The sequence below is a fragment of the Leopardus geoffroyi genome, chromosome C2 (genome assembly GCF_018350155.1).
Source record: "Leopardus geoffroyi isolate Oge1 chromosome C2, O.geoffroyi_Oge1_pat1.0, whole genome shotgun sequence".
NCBI lineage: Eukaryota > Metazoa > Chordata > Mammalia > Carnivora > Felidae > Leopardus > Leopardus geoffroyi.
In genome coordinates, this window is record NC_059333.1 from 109,146,259 (window position 1) to 109,170,398 (window position 24,140).

The 24,140-nt window shown below is 37.3% G+C and overlaps 1 protein-coding gene and 1 non-coding gene across 4 annotated transcripts in view; both read right to left on the reverse strand.

Moving 5' to 3' along the window:
* GMPS (guanine monophosphate synthase) overlaps positions 1–24,140 on the reverse strand; it is a 79,848-nt gene that overhangs the window by 48,853 nt on the left and 6,855 nt on the right. For all 3 annotated transcript variants that reach the window (XM_045503175.1, XM_045503176.1, XM_045503177.1), the window contains exons 2-3: positions 5,325–5,506; positions 1,724–1,838 (exon numbers count right to left, since the gene is read on the reverse strand). In XM_045503175.1, the coding sequence (XP_045359131.1) occupies positions 1,724–1,838; positions 5,325–5,506 (297 nt within the window). The remainder of the gene's footprint in view (positions 1–1,723; positions 1,839–5,324; positions 5,507–24,140) is intronic.
* On the reverse strand, positions 11,407–11,508 carry LOC123576250. The gene has a single exon (XR_006701269.1). It is a non-coding gene; the product is annotated as a U6 spliceosomal RNA (small nuclear RNA).

Consider the following 24,140-nt stretch of genomic DNA (forward strand, 5'->3'; position numbering starts at 1 on the left):
TTCCACTTGTACTCCGACCCTGTCCTCCCTTCCACTTAAGGTGGGCAAAAGGGAAGAGATGAAGACAATTCACAAGCAAGTGAATCTAGTCATCATATTTATTTGGCTATTCTTATCATAGCAGAGAATTCTGAGTTTAACAAAAAAGTATCTTGCTTCTGACACTAGAAAAGTCAAAATACTGTAACATATCAATTAATAATTATTACTCAGGGAATATTTTCCCAGCTAACTCAATTTTCAGATGACATGGTTAAGTAAGACACACTGTTAAAAATTATCTCAATTAGAAAATCATGTTGCTTACAACCACTAGGGATAACTTTTAAAAAAAAATTTTTTTTGACATTTATTTATTTTTGAGAGAGCACAAGCAGGGGAAGGGCAGAGAGAGAGGGAGACACAGAATCCAAAGCAAGCTCCAGGCTCCGAGCTGTCAGCACAGAGCTTGATGCGGAGCTCGAACTCACAAACCATGATATCATGACCTGAGCCGAAGTTGGACACAACCGATTGAGCCACCCAGGTGCCCCAGGATAACTTTTCTTAATTTATTTCTATTCCCACCTCGTCAGTAAATAGACCGTATTGAACAAATCATTCTTTGCTAAGTGAGAATTTAGCAGGTTCTGGTTCATTATCTTCCCATCATCTTATTTAGTAATCACATTCTACTAGTCTAATAAACCTATACTACCTAAAAATAAAGTAACCAAAGAAGTACCAAAGCAGCCAAAATAGATTTCTAAACACCTAACTCATAAAAGAATAGCTTATGTCTACACCTCAATCCCTATTTATTCTTGTTTTTGATACAATTCCAAGGTGTATATTAATAACACAGTGGAGACACTTGGCAGACACCATCTTAACAAAATAATCAAAATTAACATTGTCTGTCATGGCACACACAGACATCGATCGGGTGCCTCCTAGTTAGATACTCTGAGAAGAGCACGGCATCACTTCTATGGTACTCCTGCCAAAGAAAATAAATAAATAATAACCTAAATCTAACAATGCAGAAACAGCAAATAAACCAAAATTGAAGCATCATCTACAAAGAACTGGAATATCCTTTTTTTTTTTTAATCTGTCAAGAGATTAAAGAGAAGAAAAAGACTGAGGAATGGTTCCAAAGTAAAGGTGTCTGATAATAAGAAACATGACAACTAAATATACATGGTCCTGGTTTGGATCCAGGACTTATAAGGGACATTAATGAGACAAACAGTGCAATGTAAATTCACTCTGTGGATTAGATGCACAAGTGAATCAATGTTAACTTACGGATTTTATTATTTGTACTGTGGTTACACAGAAGAGAGCCCTAGCCCTTAGGAAATACAACAAGTAACAGGATATCATGTGTGCAACCTACTCTCAAAGGTTAAAAGTGTCAATAGTAAGGGAATTGAGTAAAAATACATAGAAGCTCTGTGTACTATTTCTGTAACACGTAAATCTGAATGTCTAAGTTTATTTATTTTTTTAATGGATAGTGTTATGTTATATGCAGTAATATAGCTGTTTTTTTCTGAAAAGAGATATCCACTCAGGTCAATTCTGCCATGCTATTGTAGCAATTTATAAACCCTCGTAATATGCACAAATTAGCTCATACAACTAAATATCCTACATAGTCTAAAGACAGAAAATACTAATACAGTAAGAGTCACAGGATAAAATTAAGTCAATTCTTAAGGCAAATTCATCGATGTACCTGCATGCCATAGCAAATTCCAAGAACAGGCTTGCCAATCGTGAATATGGCTGGATCAAACCAGGGAGCATCTTCTGCATACACAGAATTAGGGCCTCCAGAGATGATAATAGCACTGTAGATTTAAAGAAGAGAGTCAGTGAAGAATCTCTAACAGCTGATTTTTTTCTTTTCTTTTCTTTTTTTTTTTTTTTTTTTTTTGAGAGAGAGAGAGGGAGAAAGTGCATGAGCGGACGAGAGAGGCAGAGGGAGAAAGAGAATCTCAAGTAGGCTCCACGCTCAGTGCAGAGCCTGATGACAGGCTCAATCCCACAACCCTGGGATCATGACCCGAGCCAAAATCAAGTCAGACGCTCAACCAACTGAGCCACCCAGGCGCCCCCTGTTATACAAAGTCTATATTTTCTCTCCTTTGAAGCACTGAGGGAGACTCAATACAGATTCAGGGATTATATTATGTTTTCAGTATATTATAGCAAATCCAGCCTCCTACACAGCTTAATCATTTTTACTCCACTGCAATGTGTTAAAATCTATCATTTCAACATTCACTTGTTAATAAGTACGAACTTCAAATACATAAATACTAATATTTGTATCTGTGAAAATTTAGCATGAATTTGTTTTGTCTTCTTCATTCATGAAGGAAGTAAATGAAAATGCTAAAGGGAGAAAGAGAAAATCCAGATCTTCTGGGACCCAAGGAGTAAAGCACATCACAGAAAGACCCTAGATGACTCAAAGCAAGATACATCAAAGGATGACAGAATATGAATAATAACCTATGTTGGCTGAAAACCTGTCCAACATTCCCAACAGTTTTACCTAAGACCCAAGAAAAGGAACTAACATGTGACTTTTGCCCGCATGGCATTCTCTCAGGTCAATATGATAACTTCACTATATTACAATTTACAGAGCATTCTATAGGTTAACTTGGGAGTCGAACTGTTATTATGAAAAAGGCTGCAAACTGAGGCCTATGCTTCTCACCTGGCCACTGACAGATCCAATTTGGCCTTCAGAATTCACTCCAAAAATTTAGAACATTTTAATATTGAAAATTTTACATAAAAATCTGTATTTCTGGGTTTTCTTTAGGAAGGGTGGAGGTGGGGGGGTGGAATCTGGCAGCACCTGACCTTCACTCTCACATGGCTACAAATAACCAGAATCAGAGAGAGACCTGCACCTCCAGTAAAGATTTAATTGTATAATAAGTTGCTAAAGGAGCACTTGGGTGACTCAGTCAGTTAAGCACCCGTCTTCGGCTAAGGTCATGAACTCCTGGTTCGGTCCGACTTCGGTTTGGTCATGAACTCACAGAGTCCTGCACTGGCTCTATGCAGACAGCTCAGAGCCTGGAGTCTGCTTCAGATCCTGTGTCTCCCTTGTTCTCTGCCCCTCCCTACTTGTATTCTCTCTCTCTCAAAACTAAGCGTTAAAAAAAATTTTTTTTAATGCATAAGCTAGAATTCTATAAAATATACTTAGTAATCAAGACCTCTAAAACTGCAATATGTTATAGTTAGTTTTATAAAACATAACCACCATGGGACTGCCCAGCATCCTTCAATAATCTGCTAAACATCTCAGGACTGCAAGATTCTTTTTTTTTTTTTTTAATTTTAATTTTTTTTCATGTTTATTTATTTTTGAGAGAAAGCGAGACAGTGTGTTAGCGGGGGAGGGGCAGAGAGACAGGGAGACACAGGATCCGAATCAGGCTCCAGGCTCTGAGCTGTCAGCACAGAGCCCAGCACAGGGCTCAAACTCATGAGCCAAAGTTGGCCACTTAACTGAGGGAGCCACCCAGGTGTCCCAGGACTGTAAGATTCTTAATACTATTAAAAAGAAAAGGTAATGGACTTAGTCAAGGATGAAACTCAAGGAGTACTTAAGCCAATTATGAAAATTCTTATCTCAGTAACTCTCAAGAAGAGCTAATCACTCATTCTGAGCCTTCTATTTCTACTCTGCAATTATTTTGAAACTAACTTGCAATTACAAAACCCAATAAGCCATAAGGCATTCCAGATACCAATTTTAGGTAACAAGCAGGTCAAACTTCCGAAAACAAGGTGAAGAGGTCTTTCCTGTCATAATACTAATATTTTACAAAAAGGGTGATCAAAAAGATCTCTCAGAAGAAAGGATTATAGTAATCAAAGCCACAGTGCTATAGTTCCTATACTCCTATACAGAAAGAACCTCTAGACACAAGCAAGACCTAGCAATTGTTTATGATGGTGGGGAGAGGGCAGGAAAAACAGTTAGCATTCTATTGCCAAGTATTTGGCTACCCTATTCTTAAATATTCAGCCTAGGTTAGTTTGCTGGAGAGTGTTTGTTTGTTTGGGTGAGGGGAATGAAGGAGCTTAGATATGACAGAAGGAATTCAGAATTCTTGCACCATTTTTTGATTCCCTAAAACTGGTTCTCACTGGCAAACAGAGACAATTGCATTAGATAAACCCAAGGGTCTCTTCTTACTCTAAAAATTCTACAGTTTAAAAGACAGAACTGTTTTTAACTGTATTCTAAGACTAGTACACAGTTAAATTTAAACCTGTCTTTTCTGATGTCCAATTCACTCTATTTCAGAAACACCACTCAGGATAAACACGTCTATGAAGTCTTTAAAAGTTGAACATTTCTCTAATGGAAAAAAATTATGTTTTTAAGAAAAATTAAACATCTTGTATTTGGAGGAAACATAGCATTAATGTTTAAGAGCCTATCAAGGTTACAAATGGCAGTTGCTTGCTTCTGGCAACACTTTTAGTAAGGAAAAAACATTAATTACATGAGAAAAGGCATAGCATTAACCAGAAATTGTTAAAGGAAGAGACTATATAGAAGTTGGCTGTCATTTTGACTAGTTATGAGCATGTAAGCTGTTGAATTAGAACTTATATTAGACTTGAGAAATCTTCATATTTTAGAAACTTAGTCTCTTGGGATAGGAAGCAAAAGAGACTCACTGGACACAGAATTCTTCTCATTTAGGTATTCTAGCCACTGTATACATTCCTTTGATCAAATGCTCTGGGATGAATGAAAGAATGACCCTATTACCCAAATTCAAGTATGACCCCAAAATCCTATAAAATATAAAATATTCAAATGAAAGGTTCTTGTAACGGTGCAATTAAAATTAAGTCAATCTTTTTAATTGAAAAACAAACAAACAAACAAAAAAACAAATTGGGGTGTCTAGGTGGCTTAGTCGGTAAAGCATCCAACTTTGTACCAGATCATGATCTCTTGGTGTGTATGAGCCCCATATCAGGCTCTCTGCTGTCAACACACAGCCAGCTTCAGATCCTCTGTCCCCTTCTGTCTGTCCCTCCCCTACCTATGCACTCTCTCTCTCTCTCTCAAAAATAAACATTAAAAATAAGTAAAAATAAAATAAACTACGAATATGGTTTTTCAGAAAATAAAATTTCCTTTTTTTTAAATCAGAACCATGGAAAATTTCTTGTAAAACCACTGCATGTCTTACAGTCATTTAAAAAATTCACTGTCCAAGCAAATTAATAAAAATCTCCTACAATCTAAGCTCAATCTCCTTAGAAAACATAAGTGAAAAGTCTACCGGAATCCTTGCTCTTTTATAGCAAATGCTGGTGTTTCCAAGGGGAAGATTTCCGACTGCACGAACAGTTCTCGTACTCTTCGGTCTATGACTTTCCCATACTGGGCACCAGCATCCAGAATGACAACAGCTCCTTCATAGTGGTGGCAGCCATCCTTAAGGTCTCCTCCAGCATTCTCCAGCTGCAAATATTAAGACAAATGTCTGCTTAATTATGAAAAGTAGAGCTATTTTAAAAAATAGTGGTCACTATCAGCTCCAAAAACACACAGAAACAAAAAACTTAGGACTTTGAGTTGCCAATTCAAAGCACTTCTTTCAAAGGGAAGATTTTTCAGGTCGCCTGAGTGGCTCAGTCGGTTAAATGTCCAACTTTGGCTCAGGTCATCTCACGGTTCTTGAGTTCAATCAAGCTCCACATTGGGCTCTGAGCTGACAGCTCAGAGCCTAGAGCCTGCTTCAGATTCTGTCTCCTGCACTTTTGCCTCTCCCCCGCGCTCGCTCACACACACACACACACACACACTCACTCACTCTTTCTCTCTCTCATATAACATTAAAAAAAAATTTAAATGGAAGATATTTATACATATCCATACATGGACATACATAAACACTTTAATAAAAGCTACCATTTATTGACTACCTGATATAATCACTTTATGCATAAAAGTATTAAGTGTATTATCTAATAGGGTGGGCCTACAACAGTTGTGCCAAAATACAGTCCTGGTTTATGCCTGTTACACTGGCATTATTATTAAGAATGCCCCCTTTGAATCTCAAAAGCATCCTAGCTTGAACAATAAATAATTATATGGTCATCCTATCTAACAGTCACAGCATTCCTATGAAGGATTTTCTGATGAGGAACTGAAAGTTTGCAGCCAGAGTTCAGCATGCTCAAACTCACTTCATCAGAGTATTTTTGTATTACCCGAGGAAATGCTATATATGTGCATCTAACCCTTAACATTAAAATTTTTTTTAATTTTTTAATCTTACGTCAAGTATATGTTGATAACGCTTTTCTTGAAAGCAATTTGGCAAAATGTAAAATTTTTAACTATATATGCTGAAATAGTTACCAGGAACTGGCTTCAAATAACGCAGGAGTAGGTGGGTATGGCTGAAACAAGACTGCCTATGCACTGAAATCACTGAAGTTAAGAAAAGTACAGTGTTCATTTTAGTCTATTCTCTATTCTGTTTTTGTATATTAACATAAGAAAAAACTTTAAAAAGTGTTTGTACTCTGGAAACCCACTTGTAGGAAGCATATATAATCCCATTTTAAAATATTTTACCATGTAAAAAAGAATGTATGTGCATGTATGAAAAAGGACATATGGACATAATATAGACAGATTTATACAAAAAAATATTAACAGAGGTTGTATCTGAGTAATGAGCTACAAGTGATTTAAAATTTTTCTTTCCTGTGGTGCCTGGGTGGCTGAGTCGGTTAAGGGTCCAACTTCTGATTTCAACTCAGCTCATGATCTCATGGTTCAAGAGATCGAGCCCCGCAACACACCCTGCTCAAAGTGCAGAGCCTGCTTGGGGTTCTCTCTCTCTTCCTCTCTCTCTGCCCCTCCCCTGCATGGTCTCTTAAAAATAAACTTTAAAAATAATAAAAATTTTCTTTCCTTGTAACTCTTCAGTACGTTTTAAAGGTTTATAATAAACATTTCTGAGTTCTTCCCCCTCCAGTTGTAAAATGTGCACATAAAAAAGCATAAGCCAGTCCTTCAGACACTTCTGTAATCCTTTCCATCCCTCTTCCCTCTCCATTTATGTGAAAAAATAAATGCAGACCTCACAACTTCACAAACACTTCTCCTGCAGTAATGAAAAAAGCAACAATCACAGCCATCTACAAAGGATTTGCGAGAAGGACCAAACCACAGGCCAGAAAGGATTATTCAGATCAAAACAATGAATATTTTAATCATACGAATACTGAACAATGTAGAAAAATCAGATCACAGAAAGAAGTTTATAGAATATACTAGAGTGAAAGAAATGCTAAAACTTTTTCCTTTTAGATCTTTGCCCTTAAGACTATACACACGCAGGTGCATACACACTACTCTTTAAGGCATTTGTCTTAATGGGGCGCCTGGGTGGCTCAGTAGGTTGAGCGCAGCTCAGGTCATGATCTCACCGTTTGTGGGTTCAAGCCCCAAATGGGCTGACTGCGTCAGCACAGAGCCCGCTTCAGGTCCTGTGAGTCTACCTCTCTCTGCCCCTCCCCACTCATGCTTGCACACGCTCACGCTCTCTTTCCCTCTCTCTCTTCTCCCTCTCTCAAATATAAACAAACATTTAAAAAAATTTTTTTTTAATTATTTGTCTAAAATTCCTTAATCTCAATTGGGGCGCCTGGGTGGTTCAGTTGGCTCAGCATCCAACTTCGGCTGAGGTCATGATCTCACAGTTTGTGAGTTTGAGTCCCGCAGTGGAACACATGCTGACAGCACAGAGTCCACTTCAGATCCCCTCTCCCCCTCTCTACCTAATTTTGTCAAGAATCGAAAGTGTTTTTTGAATGACCGCTTGGTTATTGTGTAAATTTCTCAGATTTCAGTCCCTTTATCATGGTCATAATTTTTTACCAAATCCAAGTACTAACCTGTTTTTTTACACTGCAGAGTTCTCGCTTTGCATGATTCTGACACGCACAAATTTCAGTCACCACTGTTTGTATCAAAGTTCAGTTAACTAACACCAGTCTGAGCCACAACATGGCTCAAATTTCAGTTACCATATATTAACTGTAATTACACAAAGTACAAACTTCGTTACCAGCTCTTCAATCCACAAATTTTCACATAAATAACAAACATTATGACGAGTGACTGATACGTCCTTTCTTCCAAAGTTTATTGGCAACTGGTCACTGCAAAACAAAAAAGCTAGAGTACAGCTGTGTTACCTCCTTGTTGCCCAGTGATAAATCCACATAACATTTTACTCCTATGGAAAATCCAAAGAGGGGACTGACCAATAAAGATGAAAGTGCAGCAGGGGCACCTGGGTGGCCCAGTCAGGTAAGCGTCCGATTTTTGGTTTCAGCTCAGATCATGACCTCACAGTTCATGGGTTCAAGCCCTGCATCAGGCTCCACACTGGCAGTGCAGAACCTGCTTTGGATTCTCTCTTCTCTCCTTCTCTCTCTGCCCTTCCTCCCCCCTCAAAATAAATAAATAAATGTTTAAAAAAAAAAAAAAGAAAGAAAGTGCAGCAAAGAAATGAAAAGTGACACTAGAAGTGAAATATGAATCCAGTGTAAATGAAGCTGTGGAAGAAATTGCTGGCCATGACGCTGTTGACACTGCTGTGGTTTGTGTGCCTCTTGGTTAGATGTGCAGCCAGAAGAACTTGGTGAAGGTAAACTTACCACCACCGATGAGGAAAGTGACTATGTTGAAAAGGATGACAATGTACCAGAGAAAGTGACCCAAGGAAAATACTTCACATTAAAGAAACTCTTGGAGATACTTCATGACATTTCAAAGTGTAAAGGATAAAACGTCAAAAGCCATCAAGGCACAGAAAAGATGCAAAGAGAAGCAATATTTAAACTACTCTTAATCAGTATTTTACAAAGAAAACATAAGTCTCACTGTGTCTAATGCTTTAAGTTATTTGAAAGGGCAGTTTCAGTATTTTATTTCTCTATACTTCTATAATTAACGTAAAATTAATGTTTTGACAAAAGATTTTAAAGGTCATAAAATCACTGTAATCTTCCCACTGATTAAAATTGCTTTGCATGATTTAGTTTGCACAACCATTTTTATGGTCGTTTTACTATTATACAGTGAGGACTATCTGTACTTCTTTAAATCAACTAATTTAAAAGAAAAATGTACACTGTTCCCTCATCAACTTTTGAAAATGTTTAATCACATGACATCAGAGGTCACTGAGGAAATACTGAATCCTTGCCTCATTTCTACCTCGGCTATCAACGTGTCTATATCCAGCACAAATCTTCAACAACTCAGGGAAAAGCAAAAAGATCACCAGTAATGAAAGCAAAAGTTCCTTTCCCTCAAAACCTTGATTCTATTTACTACTACTTCACACAGAGTTGTAAAGTTTGATAATTAAACTTCCAAACTTAACAGATTAGAAAAAGGACCCTAATGAGAAAAGAAGTTGTCAGTCACATCAATAGTAGAGACAAATGAAATTCAACACTACACAACAGAGAACTTTATTATACCTATTTGTAAAATCTATTAAGTAAATACAAAAGCCCCTCTCAACTCACCTGATGTCTATCATTTTATCTTATCATGATGACATTTTTTAAAACATCAATAATACTAAGGGAAAAAACAAACCTATCAGTACCCTAATTTAACAATAAGACAAAAGAATCTAGAGATTCTCATAAGGTAGAGATGGTATCATTTTTGTATCTTCCTGAATTCCCACGTATCACTGAACAACTAGATAGCAAAACGAAACAGTAAATGACAAGATATTCTCCCAAGAATCCCAAAATACAAGCTTGTGGCAACAAACTACAATAGTCATAAACTCTGGTGTTAAACATTTATGTGGGAAACAACCTAGCTTCAGTGAAGAACTTGAGAATAGGACAATTCCAAAAACAATCAACAGATATTAGTTAGAAAGCACAGGCCAATTCAAGAACAGCAGCTGCACTGGGAGGTGTGAGAACTCCATCCAATAGTGCATGGGTAGTAGGAGACCCAAGGTAAGGCTTAAACGGGTGGAAGGAATTTAATACCCATGAACCTTATAAACTAATGGGCCAGGGCTCCCTTGTAGGACAAGGCTCACAAATGAGGAGCAACTGCTGGGAGCAGAATCAAAATTAAGCAGGACAAGGACAAGGAGGAAGGAAAATAGAAGGGCCAAACTACAGTGGGGGGGGGGGGGGGGGGGGAGGATCAGAGCAAGGAATCCTGAGAAAACAATCTGCCATAATTTTAACAGAAGAAAGAGCCCTATAAAGTTACGAAAGTTTTTTTTAATTTTTTTTTAACGTTTATTTATTTTTGAGACAGAGAGAGACAGAGCATGAACGGGGGAGGGGCAGAGAGAGAGGAAGACACAGAATCGGAAGCAGGCTCCAGGCTCTGAGCCATCAGCCCAGAGACCGACGCGGGGCTCGAACTCGCGGACAGTGAGATCGTGACCTGAGCTGAAGTCGGACGCTTAACCGACTGAGCCACCCAGGCGCCCCTAAAGTTACGAAAGTTTTATGAATCAAGATTCCATCTAAAAACTCAGGAAAATTAAATTCATATAAAAGAGAAACAGAAATTACACAAGTCAAATCCCATACAAAATTACTAAAAGTAAAAAAGAGAGTAAGGAATAAAACAACATCCCTACAAGAGCAAGCTGAAAAGAGAAACAGATCAAAACTGGAAAGTACCATTTTAATTTTTAAAAAATGTTTGTTAACTTTTGAGAGAGAAAGAAAGAAGAGAGTGGGGGAGGGGCAGAAAGAGAGAGACAGACAGACAGATGATCTGAGGCGGGCTCTGACCTGACAGCAGAAAGGCCGATGCCGGGCTCGAACTCACAAACCATGAGATCATGACCTGAGCCAAAGTTGGAGGCTTAACTGACTGAGTTACCCAGGCACCCCTAAATGAACTAAAAATTATTAAGGAAATTATACAAGGCATAAAAGAACACGACTCAAAATTAGACTTTGAAACCAGAATGACCAATCTCAACACATACTTTTTTTATTTAAATTCCAGTTAACATACCATGTAACATTCGCTTCAAGTGTACAATATAGTGATTCAACACTTCCATACAATACACAGTGCTTATTATCATAAGTGCACTCCTTAATCCCTATCACCTATTTCACCCATCCCCCACCTACCTCCCCACTGGTAACCATCTGTTTGTTCTCTGTAGTTAAGAGTCTGTCTCTCGGTTTGCCTCTCTTTCTTTTTTTCCTCTTTGGTCGTTTTATTCCTTAAATTCCATATATGAGTGAAAACATACGGTATTTGTCTTTCCTGATTATTTTGGTTAGCATAATACTCTCTAGCTCCGTCCACATCATTGCAAGTGGAAAAATATGGAACACCTCATATATTTTTATGTCATCCTTGCACAGGAGCCATGCTAATCTGCTCTGTACCAACACATATGCTTAACAAAATTATAGGACTTTAAAGAAAAAAAACTTTCAATATTTTGAATAAAAAAGCACACGATTTATAATTCATCCAACTATACATTTGTTGTGTGTAGTTTTCTGTGCCCATGTTTTATTTTACAATAAAAAGATTTTTTTTAATAAAAGGGAACTAGCATTTACTTCACACCTAGTATTTCATGTGCTTTACATGTTTTCTTATTCATAATGGTATGCGTTTCTATTTTACAGATGGAAGAATGAGACTCAGATACTATGTCACTTGCGTAGGGAAACAATGGCAAAAGCAGGATGTAAATGCAGGCCCTTTCAAACCCCAAAACAATCAGCACTACAGAAGGAAAGTGGGTAAATATGCATTGTATTTGGGGTGCCTGGGTGGCTCAGTCGGTTAAGCTTCGACTTGGGCTTAGGTTATGATCTCGCAGTCTGTGAGTTTCAGCCCCGTGTCGGGCTCTGTGCTGACAGCTCGAAGCCTGGAGCCTGTTTCAGATTCTGTGTCTCCCTCTCTTTCTGTCTCAAAAATAAATAAACATTAAAAGAAAAAAAAATTTTTTTAAATATGCATCTTATTTTTGGAAGACTACCTTCATTTTATTTTTTATTATTTTGGTACTTAAAGGAAGTAAGCTTTATTACTTTAGAAAGATTGCTTTCATAAATGAAATAATGTTCCACTGGTACCTGAGAAAAGTAGTATTATACCACATAAATGATTTTGGAAACTGGATTTCATCAGTACTAAACTTATTCAGGTAGTTGTCCTTCAAAAAAGACATTTTAGGGGGCACCTGGGTGGCTCAGTCAGTTAAGCATCCAACCTCAGCTGAGGTCATGACCTCATAGTTCTTGAGTTTGAGCCCCACATTGGGCTCTATGCTGACAGCTTGGAGCCTGGAGTCTGCTTCAGACTCTCTCTCTCTCTCTCTCTCTCTCTCTCTGACCCTCCCTGACTTGTGCACGCACTCTCACTCTCTCTCTCAAAAGAAAAAAAGAAAAAAAAAAAGAAAAAAAAAGACATGTTAGGAGCCTTCAGTTGCCAAAATAAAAGTTTTAGGGTTAAAGATATTTTGAACAACCCCTCCCCCCCACACACACACACACACATTTTAGTCATCTGGGATATTCAACTACCCAGAATAATCCTTTCATTACCAAAAGGCTACTGGAAGTTTGAACATATTTACTTTTTTAATCTCACTACACCTATACTCTGGAAAAAGTGCACATCTTCATAAAATTATCCAACACCTTAGGTACTTTAGAAATGTCAACAGGGGCACTTGGGTGGCTCAGTCAGTTAAGTGTCCGACTTCGGCTCAGGTCATGATCTCACGGTTTGTGAGTTTGAGCCCCACGTCGGGCTCTGCGCTGACAGCTCGGAGCCTGGAGCCTGCTTCGGATTCTGTGTCTCCTTCTCTCTCTGCCCCTCCCCCACTTGTGCTCTGTCTCTATCAAAAATAAATAAATGTAAAAAAAAAATTTTTTTTTAAAGAAATGTCAAAAGAATTAACTGAAGGTTTTTCATAAGAAACCATCACCTCACATACAACACTGAATAAAGTCTGATCCTACAACTAAAGGGTTAAATCAGAGACCCTCTATCTCTTGACCTTATCATATGCTTGCTCAACCCTCCTTTTTTTTTTTGCCCCCCCCCCCCCCCCCCGAGAAACTTTAAACCTACAGAAAGGATGAAAATATGGCACAAGGGTGCCTGGCCAGCTCAGTCAAAGGAGCATGCAACTCTTGATCTTGGGGTCATGAGTTCAAGCCCCATACTGGGAGTAAGATAAACTTAAGAAAAAAAACAAACAAACCAAAACTATGGCACAGTGAAACAGCACTCTCCACCTAAATTCAACAATTAGTAACATTTGCCACATTTGCATTATTCCTATCTATATATACTTCTTTCCCTGAACTACTAGAAAACAATTATAGACATTTTTCTCCCCAACAAACCTTTTCAGAATGTACTTCCTACAAACAGGGACATTCTCCTACCTAACTACAATATATTATCACAGCCAAGAAATTTAACACGGATAGTATCTACACACAAATTTCCCCAAATGTCACCAAATAATGTCCTGTATGGCTTTTTTTTTTTTTTAATTCCAGAACCCCATCTAAAGCCACACACTTTGAACTCACATTGTCATGTCACTGTCTCCTTTAATCTAGATTTATTCATCTTTTTATGATCTTTTATGACAGTGACATTTTTTAAAAGTTCAGACCAGCTTTTTGCAGAACACGCCTCAAGCAGGATCTACTTGTTACCTTATGATTAGATTCCAGATAAACATTTTTCTGGCAACAATCTTACACTGGTGATGTAATCATGCCTCTTCTTGACAGAACACGGTGGCAAGGACACAATGTCATTTTGTTTCATTACTGGTGACACTGACTTTGATCAGGTGATTAACAAGCCTGTGTGCTTAAAACGAAAAAAACTGTGATTTAAGTCCTCCTCCCCCTGCTTAATATCCTATAGTGACTTTCCCTTAGAATAAAGTTCAATTAAGTCCAAAATACCTTCCAAGCCCTACAAGGAAGGCCATGACCTACTCTTTAAGCCTAAACTGCTGTTTAAACTCTCTATGGTCCCACAGAGTGCTATACCATGTCTTCTCTGGCCGAAAAATCCCAACATGGATAAATCAATCTCAGACATGCCAAATGAAAGAAGCCAGACAGCTCAAAAATCACACAATATCTTAAGTTTTACATTAGCTCAATGACACAGCTGTCACTGCCATGGTCATAGTTATGTACAACTTGACATAAAATCCCTTAAGGGAAAGAGATTCCCTGGAGTCTCTTAGAAAATTTCCTTCAGAGCAGAAAGATGCCCCAAGGATTCAGCAAAAGAAATACAGCTGAGCTTGGCTGAAATTCATCTAGGATAGACATTCTGGAGCTTTATGTAATTCACCAAGTACATCATTTTTCTATGTTTTCTACAAACACTTGAGTAAGACCCCTGGAAAGTGCAGTGGCTTATTACTCCTCCTAGTATCTTTGGACAAGCTCAACCCCTTAACATTTCAGTCAGCAAAACATTTAAAGACCATTTGAAGAAGGACTGAGTCCTGGTCATTACCTGAAAAACTTCCATTGACATCTTCTGATAAGATCAAGGAAGTACTAGCATTAACACTTGCAGAATGAGTTGTCAATGGCCTTGAAAAAAATCCCAGAAGTAACTGAGCACTCTCAAGAAATGGTGAATTATCAAAATTCTTGATGTCATGGAAGATGTGCAGAAAAACAATTCCTGGACAACTCAAGTCAAAAAGTAATTTCTTAGAAGAGTCAGTCTGAACACGAAGAAAGTTTAGCAATACTAAAAGTAATTTATTTCATATACATATATTTTTATCTGTGTGTAAGTGCTATTATGATTCTCAAAAAAGCCTCTCTAAATAAATCTCTAATGACATATATAAAAAGTTCTAGGTGCCATTACTGAATACAAGTGATAGTTAGGCAGTTCATTTTAAGTAACAAATGTATAAAATGCCCTCAGGAAATGGCTTTACACCTGAGAAAAATCTACAAGTCCTGAGACATCCCAATACAATAATATACAATACTGCATACACATTTAGTTGTACATGCAATGCTTACCAATCTTCAATTGCTTCATGTTGCTTAAGTTATGATTACTGACTTTGTTCTATTTATCTTAGAATTTCACATGTGTAGGCATTAAACATTGTGAACAAAAATTATGATCACTCAGTTCACTGGAGTTCATTTTTCTCTATCTCCTTTAATCTATGTAACCTATAAGCTTCTATTGGAATTCCCTCAATAAATTACTATGTTTTTTAAGTTTTCAGTGTTCAACGGGTCTGGAAAATACAAGGCCCTAGTGACATAAACTTTTTGTGTTACTATTTTACTACTCTTAGTTTGCTAATGATTTCATACATTGAGAAAATTCTTTTCCCTAATGAAATTTCAAGCACTTACTAGGTATATTCATCACTCCTACTTTATTTCTACATGTTAGATAGGACCAAGCCACCACCATCTCCATATTTTTATTTTTTTCTCCTTTACTGAGTCAATTTGTACTTCTGACCCGAACTTCATCTTCTTTTGAATAACCAACTATGTCTCTGGATCCTTCAAAATCATTGCAAATCCTCTTCTAACCTGTATTTATGGTGCCAAAAACTCCTTTCAAGTTCAAGGGCACGACTGCTAAATATAATGAACACAGTCTGAATGAACGACCTAAAATCAATGAATTAAAAAATAAAAAGCAGGTTAGCTTGGACTCTAATACTACTTCCAGCATCCACTTAAACACTATCAGACTCCCATATATAAACCTTAACCACAGGAGTGGTTGAGGAAGTTCATCTTCTCAGATGAGCTAAATACAGATCTAATGGATTTAATTTATACATATGAACACTGAGTAAGAAAATAAAACCACAAGTCTATATGCTCCGTCTCATCTAACTTGCAGGGAAATAAAAATTTAGTCCAACATTATAATTTCTAATACCAGTGTTTAAACTCTTTGAAATTATTAATTATTTTCCTCTTGGATTTCAATTATCCTAAAAGAGGTCTTTTCAGAAACCTATGGCAAGGTTACCTGATGAATAAACTATACTTACATAACCAGTTCTAAATTAAATAAAACTTGCACTGTTGGTGAAAATCAGAGTGTATTATTATTTACCTCATGATTTTTAAATCCTTTAAAGTTTTATTACAGTTTTTCCATTCAATGGTGAACATTAACCAACTAAGAAACAAACAAGGTTATCTCTAGGTAAATCTAAGCCACTGTGAATCAGCTCAAATCAACCTCATTCTAAAAGTTAGCAGTGTATACACATACACAGACAACGTTCAGTAACAACTGTTCTCATACCATTAAAATATTGAAAGGAAAAGTTCTGAACTGTGTTTATCTCTGCTCACCCTCCTCATACATTGTTTTCTTTATATTATCCCTTAGTTTTCTCTACTGATTCTGCATTCTTATTGTGACTCGGATCAATTATTCTAACAAAAAGTACCTCTTTTGAAAGTGATTTCAGGTGTGAGCATATGTGGACCTACTCACATAAACAAGCACCAAAGGTTCTTTGCAAAGACAAACAAAGAAATAGAAATAATACAGTGACACCTGGGTGGCTTAGCTGGTTAAGCATCCAACTTTGGCCTAGGTCATGATCTCGCCGTTCTGGGCTCTGTGAGGATAGCTCAGGGCCTAGGGCCTGGGGCCTGCTTCAAATTCTGTGTCTCACTTGCTCTCTGCCCCTCCCCCACTCATACTCTCTCAAAAATAAACATAAAAAAAATAAGAAATAATACAGATTTATCCCCAAACTTCACTGCCTCTTTTCTGATGACCTTAGGATAACACTTTTTATTTACAGATGAAAGATAATCAAAAAGCTATCTCTTCATACTGAGTTCATGAAGAGATTCAATTTTGTCTCCCACATAATTATTACTCCTAAAATACCTTTGAGAATTTTAGCTTAGGGAGGCGCCTGGATGGCTCAATCAATTAAGTGTCTGACTTTGTTTGGCTCAGGTCATGATCTCCCGGTTCGTTAGTTCAAGCCCAGTGTCGGGTTCTGTGCTGACAGCTCTAACTGGAGTCTGCTTCAGGTTCTGTGTCTCCCTCTCTCTCTCTCTCTCTCTGTCCCTCCCCTACTCATGCTCTGTCACTCTCTCGCTCTCAAAAATAAATAAACATTTAAAAAAAAAAGAATTTTAGCTTAGAAAGAATCAATACACTTTTTAAGGGAAAAAATGCGAAGTTTGAGGAGATGTCACAATTTCACAGGTGTTTAGCACATGGTCCATTTTTCAAGATGCTTCTACTCTACTTCATAAACACAATCTACCTTCTATATGTAGCCCTTTCTACTCTAATATGTGCCTGAACTACACTTTATTGCAAATAATAAAACTTGAAAAAACTATTAATAAATTTGGTCAAAGTAATGGGAAGGAATCAAGCATGCATTCTGCTTTTCCAGTAGGAACTCTACCAAGTAACCATATAGTTCATGAGAGAGAGTTCTTTATAGCTGAATTAGAATATCACCATTTTGCAATCCTAAAGGATCTAAGCTATTGTGGTTCACCAAAGGACGAGTTCTGATCTGAAATTATGACCAAAGGTACGTTAACAAAAGGTACGTAAATTCTACATAAACATTCATATACTTATATAACAAGTTGACAAAATAATTTTATTTCTGCTGAGTCTACAATAAAAATTGGGGGTCTTTATGTATTATGTCTTAGATTTTTAAATTTCATTTGTCTATAAATTTATTGCATTAGCATCAGTGGGCTGAAAATTTAAAAACTGGTTCTTTACAGCAGATCTATGACAAGCACTAAACTAGGCATTCGTTATTAAAATCATTAGGTGAAAGATTCATGAGAAACTTGATAATAAATGGTTATGTTGGCAATACCTGAATCAACTGATCAATCTTAACATACAAAATAGAGAATATGTATGTAACTCTGTGAGGCACTAAGTAAATATATATGAAGAAAGATTGACCATGTGCTTGTAACCGTTTAGCTAGGTAGGGACTTCATACTCTCTGCTCTACATATGCATGTTTTTAACATTCTATACGTAATCGACTGTATAACTGGCCCTAATTCTTCACTATTCCCCACATCCATGCCGTTTCTCATGTGACTTTGCAGTTCATTCTGTTTTAGGTGGAATATGTTTCTTCACTCTTGACATCAGGCTCAGCCATGAGACTAGTTTTGGCTTATGTAATGAGAGCAGAAGTGAGAGTGCCATGCTGTAAGACATCTTGGCTTAGGCAGAAGGATGAAAGTAGTAGAGCTCAGCAGTGCTGAGCTGACCCATAAACTTGTCAGCAATAAATCAGTATGACACATCCTTCTGAAAATGTTTACTGCCACCTAAAGTGAAATTTCACAAAAAACTAACACCAAAGCATCCATGGCAGGTTCTAAATCAAAAAACCATGATCCTGCTTTCCCTGGAAATACATGCAAAAATACGTAAGAACACAGGGCAGAAGTATACAAAATGGCTATAATCATGCTTAGGTCTCTATGACCCTGTCTTTAAGATACAGATTACACTGAAGGTGACTGGGTGGCTCAGTTGATTAAGCATCTGAATCTTCGTTTCAGCGCAGGCCATGATCTCACAGCTTCGTGGGTTTGAGCCCTACATCAGGCTCTGCACTGGCAGCAGGGAAACTACTGGGTATGGTTTCTCTCTGCCCCTCTCCCCCACTCGCACTGTTTCTCAAAATAAATAAACTTAAAAAAAAATACATATTATACAGATTCTCTAGCTTTGTAAATTTAAAACATAAATGCATACTTAAATTTTTTTAAGGGGGTAACTAATGAAGGAAAGACATTAGGGAAGAGGAACCACTTAGAGGCACTATTAATTAACCTCTGGAGAGCTAGCCCTGGTGAATCCAAGATTTGCCATACAAGGATAATACGCCTCACAGACAAACTGATAGAAATTTTCTTATCAAAAACCTGAAAATAGTTTTTATATGCAAATACTGCATCAATTCCAAAGGTTGCATTTAAAAAGAACAGAGGCACCTCAGTGGCTCTGTCGACTAAGCATTGGACTCGGTTCTGGCTCATGTTATGATCTCACAGTTCCTGGGTTCGAGCCCTGTGTAGGGCTCTGCACTGTCAGCATGGGCTGGCTTTGGATTCTCTCCCCCCCACGCTCTCTCTCTCTCTCTGTCCCTCCCCGACTCGTGCTATCTCTGCCTCTGTCAAAATAACTAAATAAACTTTAAATAAATAAATAATAGTTCATGCTTTGTCTCTCTCTGTCTCAAAAATAAATAAACGTTAAAAAAAATTAAAAAAAAAAAAAGGGGGGCGCCTGGGTGGCTCAGCCGGTTAAGCGGCCGACTTCAGCTCAGGTCATGATCTCATGGTCCATGAGTTCGAGCCCCACGTCGGGCTCTGTGCTGACAGCTCAGAGCCTGCAGCCTGTTTCAGATTCTGTGTCTCCCTCTCTCTGACCCTCCCCCGTTCATGCTTTGTCTCTGTCTCAAAAATAAATAAACGTTAAAAAAAATTTTTTTTAATAAATAAATAAATAAGTAATAAAAAAAAAAAAAAAACCCAGCCTTATTAAATCAAGTGCTTCCAATTCTATTTTCTTTTGTAAATTTTTTTTTAACGTTTATTTATTTTTGAGACAGAGAGAGACAGAGCATGAACGAGGGAGGGGCAGAGAGAGAGGGAGACACAGAATCGGAAGCAGGCTCCAGGCTCTGAGCCATCAGCCCAGAGCCCGACGCGGGGCTCGAACTCACGGACCGTGAGATCGTGACCTGAGCTGAAGTCGGACGTTTAACCGACTGAGCCACCCAGGTGCCCCATCCAATTCTATTTTCATCAGCTTTATTGTCAAATTATTTCTGAATTTAAAATTCAGATTGTTATTATCAAATAAAGAAGTGATTCATTTCTACTGGTACAGGTTTATAAAGCCAATCCAAAAGTAGCCTCTTTGCCCATAAACCACATACTATTTCCATTAAAATACAGCTGAACAAGGTACTTTTGAAAATACTCTTAAAGATAAAATATTATGATGTAATTTTTTAAAGTTTGTTTTACTATACCAAGGTTTATCTCTTCCAGGTATCAAGTAATTTATTATTATAACCTAAATATTTTAAACTGTACAAAATAGAAAATACCAAAACCTATTAGGGGCTCTCCTCTGACCCAAGAATTCCACTCCTAAATATTTATCCAAGAGTAATGAACATCTATGTCCACAAAAACTGGAAACAGAACACATGGCCATCAACATGTGAATGGATAAACAAATTCTGGTATATCCACACAGTGGAATACTATGCAACAATAAAAATGAACAAACTACTGACACAACAACATGGATAAATCTCAAAAACATTATGAAAGAAGCCACAATCACTGTGTGATTCCATTTATATATAGTCCAAAAGCAGACAAAACTAATGTCTGGTTATAAAAATGGGAACAGTGGTTGCTGCTAGAGGAGTGGAGGGATTAAGTGTCAAAGGGGCACACAGGAACTTGGAAATGATAGAAATGTTTTAGATCTTGATTGGAGAAGTGGTTACATGGGTGTGTTTGTGTGTGTATATGTGTGTATGTGTGTGTGTGTGTGTGTGTGTGTATGTGTCAAAATTCAAATTGTACACTGAACACCTGGGTGGCTCAGTCAGTTAAGCAAGCGCCCAACTCTTGATCTCGGCTCAGGTCTCACGTTTGGGGAGTCTGAGCCCCAAGCTGGGCTATGTGCTGACAGTACAGAGCCTGCTTGGGATTGTCATTCTTCCTCTCTCTCTGCCCCTCTCCTGCTTGTGCTCGCTCTCTCTCAAAATAAATTTTAAAAAATTCAAATTGTACACTTAAAGATCTGTGTATTTCAACTATGCACATTTTGCCTCAATAAAAACAAGCCAAACAAAATACCTATTAGTGATCTTTTCAAACCATTTGTCTCCACAAACTGAAAAACAATGCTACAATAAGCAACTATTTACCTTCAGCGGGGGTGGGGAGCGGGGGGGGGGGGGGGTGGGAACCAGATGGTCAAGCTCTGCCATGGTGTCAAAAACAAGGCCAACATTCAATCAAATCTAAGAATCACTCCATTACAAAACCAAAAATCTATCACGTTAAATCCATTAAGTGGATTAAGCATCCAATTAACCATCCATTAAAAATGTATACTTTTATTCCTAATTCCCTTTAATTACTTTTTTTTTTTAATTTTTTTTTCAACGTTTATTTATTTTTTTGGAGACAGAGAGAGACAGAGCATGAATGGGGGAGGGGCAGAGAGAGAGGGAGACATAGAATCGGAAACAGGCTCCAGGCTCTGAGCCATCAGCCCAGAGCCTGACTCGGGGCTCGAACTCACGGACTGCGAGATCGTGACCTGGCTGAAGTCGGATGCTCAACCGACTGCGCCACCCAGGCGCCCCATAATTACTTTTTAAAAAGTTACCTGCTCAGTCTAATGCTGTAAATCTGGTACCTTATTTCACTCAGTCAGATGTTGGAGTTGGAAGGAACAGATTTCACAGTTCATGATGATAATGCAATAGTACGAAAATGTTCCACCAAATTATAACTTAGAGTCTCACAACAAAACGGATCAAAGACCTAAATGTAAAAGCTAAAACTACAAAGGCTTTAGAAGAAAACATAGGCAATTACACAAGACTTAAGATCATTAGGAAATGCTTCTTTGGAGGCAAACTATAAAACAAACTCTTGACTATAGAGAACAAACTGAGGGTTGCTGGAGGTGAGGTGGGTAGGGCGATGGGCATTAAGAAGGGCATTTGTTGTGATGAGCATTGGGTGCTATATTTAAGTGACCAATTACTAAATTCTATTCTCCAAACTAGTAATACACCATATGTTAACTAATGAATTTAAATAAAAACTTGAAGGAAAAAAAAAAAAAAGGAAATGTTCCTTAGGTGAGATACCAAAAGCTAAAGTGACAAAAGGAAATAAATAAATTGAACTTCATCAAAATTATAAGCTTTTATGTATCAGAGGACACCATTAAAAAAGTAAAAATCCAGAGGATGGCAGAAAATATCTGCAAAGCATATTTCTGATAAGAGACTTGTCACTAGAATAAAGAGCTCTTACAACTCAACAAAAAGACAAGTAACCTACTTTCAAAAACAGGCAAATGATCTGAACAGACATTTCTCCAAAGAAAATATACAAATGGACAATAAGCACATGAAAAGATGTTCAACATCATCAGTCACTAGGGAAATGCAAATCAAAATCATAATGAAATACCACTTCACACCCACTATGATGGCTATAATCCAAAAGACAAGTGCAAAAATGTGGGGAAATTAGAACCTCATGCACTACTGACAGAAAATAGAAAATACTGCAGCCACTTAGGAAAAGTCTGACAGTTCACCAAAAGGTTAGACACAGAATTACTATATGACCCAGCAATTCCACCCCAGTACACATCCAAAAGAAATGAAAACTTATGTCTACACAAACACTTGTACAGGAATACTCATAGAACCATTATGTATAATATCAAGAGTGTCCATCAACTGATGAATGTATAAAAGGTGGTATATCCATACAATGGAACATTATTTGGTAACAAAAAAGAATAAGGTACTTAACACATGCTATAAGACAGATGAACTTTGAAGGCATTACACTAAAAGAAACCAGTCACAAAAGACTACATATTTTAAGATTCTAGTCATATATAATGTTCAGAAAGGCAAATCTTATAGAGACAAAAAAGATTAGTAGCTGTCTAGCATTGGGAAAAATAGGCAGATGGCCAAAGGAGGGCTGATTGCTAAAAGCTACAGGATGTCTTTTGGGGGTGATGAGAATGTTCCAAAATTGACTGTGGTGACGACGGTCATACAAATCTGTGAATATACTAAAAACCACTGAATTGTGCCCTTTATATTGGCACAATTTTATGGTATATGAATTATATCTCAATAAAACTGTTTTAATAAAAGTGAAGAGTAGAATCTAGGTGTATGCCTAAATGGTGACTAAAATTTCTTCTAACTTGTTAGCTTGAAAATTTTTCATAAAATGTTAAAGGAAAAAAAAAATGTTAAAGGAGGAAGGGGCACCTGGGTGGCTCAGTCGGTTAACCATCGAACTTTGGCTCAGGTCATGATCTCACAGTTTGGAGTTCAAGCCCTGCATCCGGCTCTGTGCTAACACCTCAGAGCCTGGAGCCTGCTTCAGATTCTGTGTCTCCCTCTCTCTCTGCTCCTCCCCCGCTCATGCTCTCTCAAAAAAAATAAACATTAAAAAAAATTTTTTAAGTTAAAGAAGGAAAAATCACAGCATAAAAAGTTTCACTATTACTAATAAACACATCAAAACAATGATTTATCTGTATTTTTATATTCATCTAAATTTTCCCAAATTAATTTGGGATTGTTCATCCAAAATGTGTCCAAAGCAGCATTTTAGAATTCTGGAGTCTTAAATTTATATTCATAGAGGAGAAGAATTACTAAGACTAGTTCTCCAAATTATAGACAAGGTGAGGGTGTCTTAAATTTACATAGATCTCTGTAAGTTTTAAGACAGAAAAAGGATTCTATTCTCCTGGTGACAAACAGGAATAACAGAATTTTGCAAGTCCAGGCAGCTTTAAAAGTTTGGGAAACAACTGTTATGGTAGATTAGAGCAGATTATTTTACCTTTTGAAAAGGTAAAATAAAAATAAAACTGACCTTTTGGTCAGTTTCAACACTGCTGGTTCTCATCTTTTAGAAAACAAGCAATTTGACACTCAATTTTTAAGAATTTTCATAACTCAGAATTTTATTAACTCAAAAATAACTACTCTGATATATATATTAGGATTAAATTTTAGCCAAATTTTAAATATCTGTCACTGTGAAATCAAGATCCAGACTCAGGACAATATGTGCTCTATAACTGAAGTGACCATATGGCAGTTTGCCCAGAAGGATCCTAATTTACACCTGTTATTCCAACACCCCACCCAGCTTAACATATTCTTCAGTTTTACACATATGCTTATGAATAGCTGCATTTAAGTAACATC